Here is a 1,452-nt window from a genome sequence, read left to right on the forward strand (position 1 = left end):
GCTGCATATCTTAATATCTGTTCATATTTTAGGAACGGCCGATGCGTCGCAGCATCCTCCGTCTGTGATGGTAGGGACTCGTGTGGCGACACCAGTGATGAACAGAACTGCAATCGGCCTTTCTTCTCTCTCTCACCGGGAACGGGAACTTCTTTCATAAAGTTTCCAGACTGGGCAGAGAATTCCACTCTTCTTCCTACAAAATCACAAAATATGACTACGGTGAGAACAGAACGCATTTGGTTGCTCCACCTCAAAGGGATCAACAGCACAAAAGTAGAAAGCTCTACTACAGAAAATGTTTTTACTTTCCCTGATGCCAGAAATGATAGTGATCACACACCTAGATTAAATGTAAGTGAACCACTTGATAGAGCAGAGAATAACTCACTTCCCAAAACGCCAGCTCCAGATTATTATCGTACTGGAAACAACAGGGATGACCATTCAGTAGAACATGAAAGGAGACGTGAGAATAAATCTGGTGTTGTAGAGAGAGGTTGGAGACGAACAGCACAAATAATGCCTAGTATAGAAGACTTTATCAATGTTTTTGCCAAGTCAGAAGAACGTGGGTTTATGTCTGAAACTCAGACATAAGATATGAGAAATGACCAGATTGGTGCTTCATTAGGTCAGAGTATTATAAAAACAGGACAGGAGAGAATTGATATTGCAGTTAGCAATATGGATATGCAGGGTAATGATAGAACATCTTATGGATTACATATTAATATTCCCCTTGAAAGAGAGCTTGACTGATACTGTGCTATCACTTATAAGATAGAAATACAGTATGTAAATGTATGAGAGTAAATAATAATTTTATAATGAATTTTTTTAAATAATGAAATAATATGTACAGTATAATAAGATTGTCAAAGTCAGCTGCTATTTTAGTATGTCAATGTTACAAGATAAAGAAGTATATTGTATCACAATGCCGATGTTGATGTTGTGAGAGGAGAGTCCTTTTTGTATATCTAGTTGAGAAATACCAAAGATTGTATGTATATTTTGTCCTTGTTTAGGGCCTTATGATGTTATCTAGTCTGTATGAGATGTACTTACCACTTTGTTTGTAAAACCTTTTATTGAGATCAGCCATTTAAGTGAGTTAGTTTTACTCTTACAAGCATTGCACTTAAAAGCCAATGATTTCATATTAAGGTTTTGGTTGAAATTTCTCAACTTATTTTGAATATTTTAAGGGAATGTATGGATGGTATTTGATGGAACTGAAACCTAGATTTTGGGTTTTGTACCTCTTCCTTGCCTATATGTATTTTGCTGATTTGTTTGTTCCATTTATTTTTTTCACTAGCCTCTGGTATTTGCTTGTTAAAATCTCTGTTAGATCTGTGACATATGGTTACTGTAATTACCATGGCCACCCTTAATCTTCTACATTAATATAAAAAGTTGGTATATGTATACTCACACACAAATGTG

At 35.7% G+C, this 1,452-nt stretch overlaps 1 protein-coding gene across 1 annotated transcript in view; it reads left to right on the top strand.

The window, feature by feature from the left end:
• LOC119585292 (low-density lipoprotein receptor-related protein 2-like) overlaps positions 1–1,446 on the top strand; it is a 6,177-nt gene extending 4,731 nt beyond the window's left edge. Inside the window, exon 6 of the mRNA XM_037933965.1 lies at positions 33–1,446. Coding sequence (XP_037789893.1) covers positions 33–600 — 568 coding nt within the window. The 3' untranslated portion in view covers positions 601–1,446. The remainder of the gene's footprint in view (positions 1–32) is intronic.
• The last annotated feature ends 6 nt before the right edge of the window (positions 1,447–1,452 follow it).

This window comes from Penaeus monodon, chromosome 19 (assembly GCF_015228065.2).
Source record: "Penaeus monodon isolate SGIC_2016 chromosome 19, NSTDA_Pmon_1, whole genome shotgun sequence".
Classification (NCBI taxonomy): domain Eukaryota; kingdom Metazoa; phylum Arthropoda; class Malacostraca; order Decapoda; family Penaeidae; genus Penaeus; species Penaeus monodon.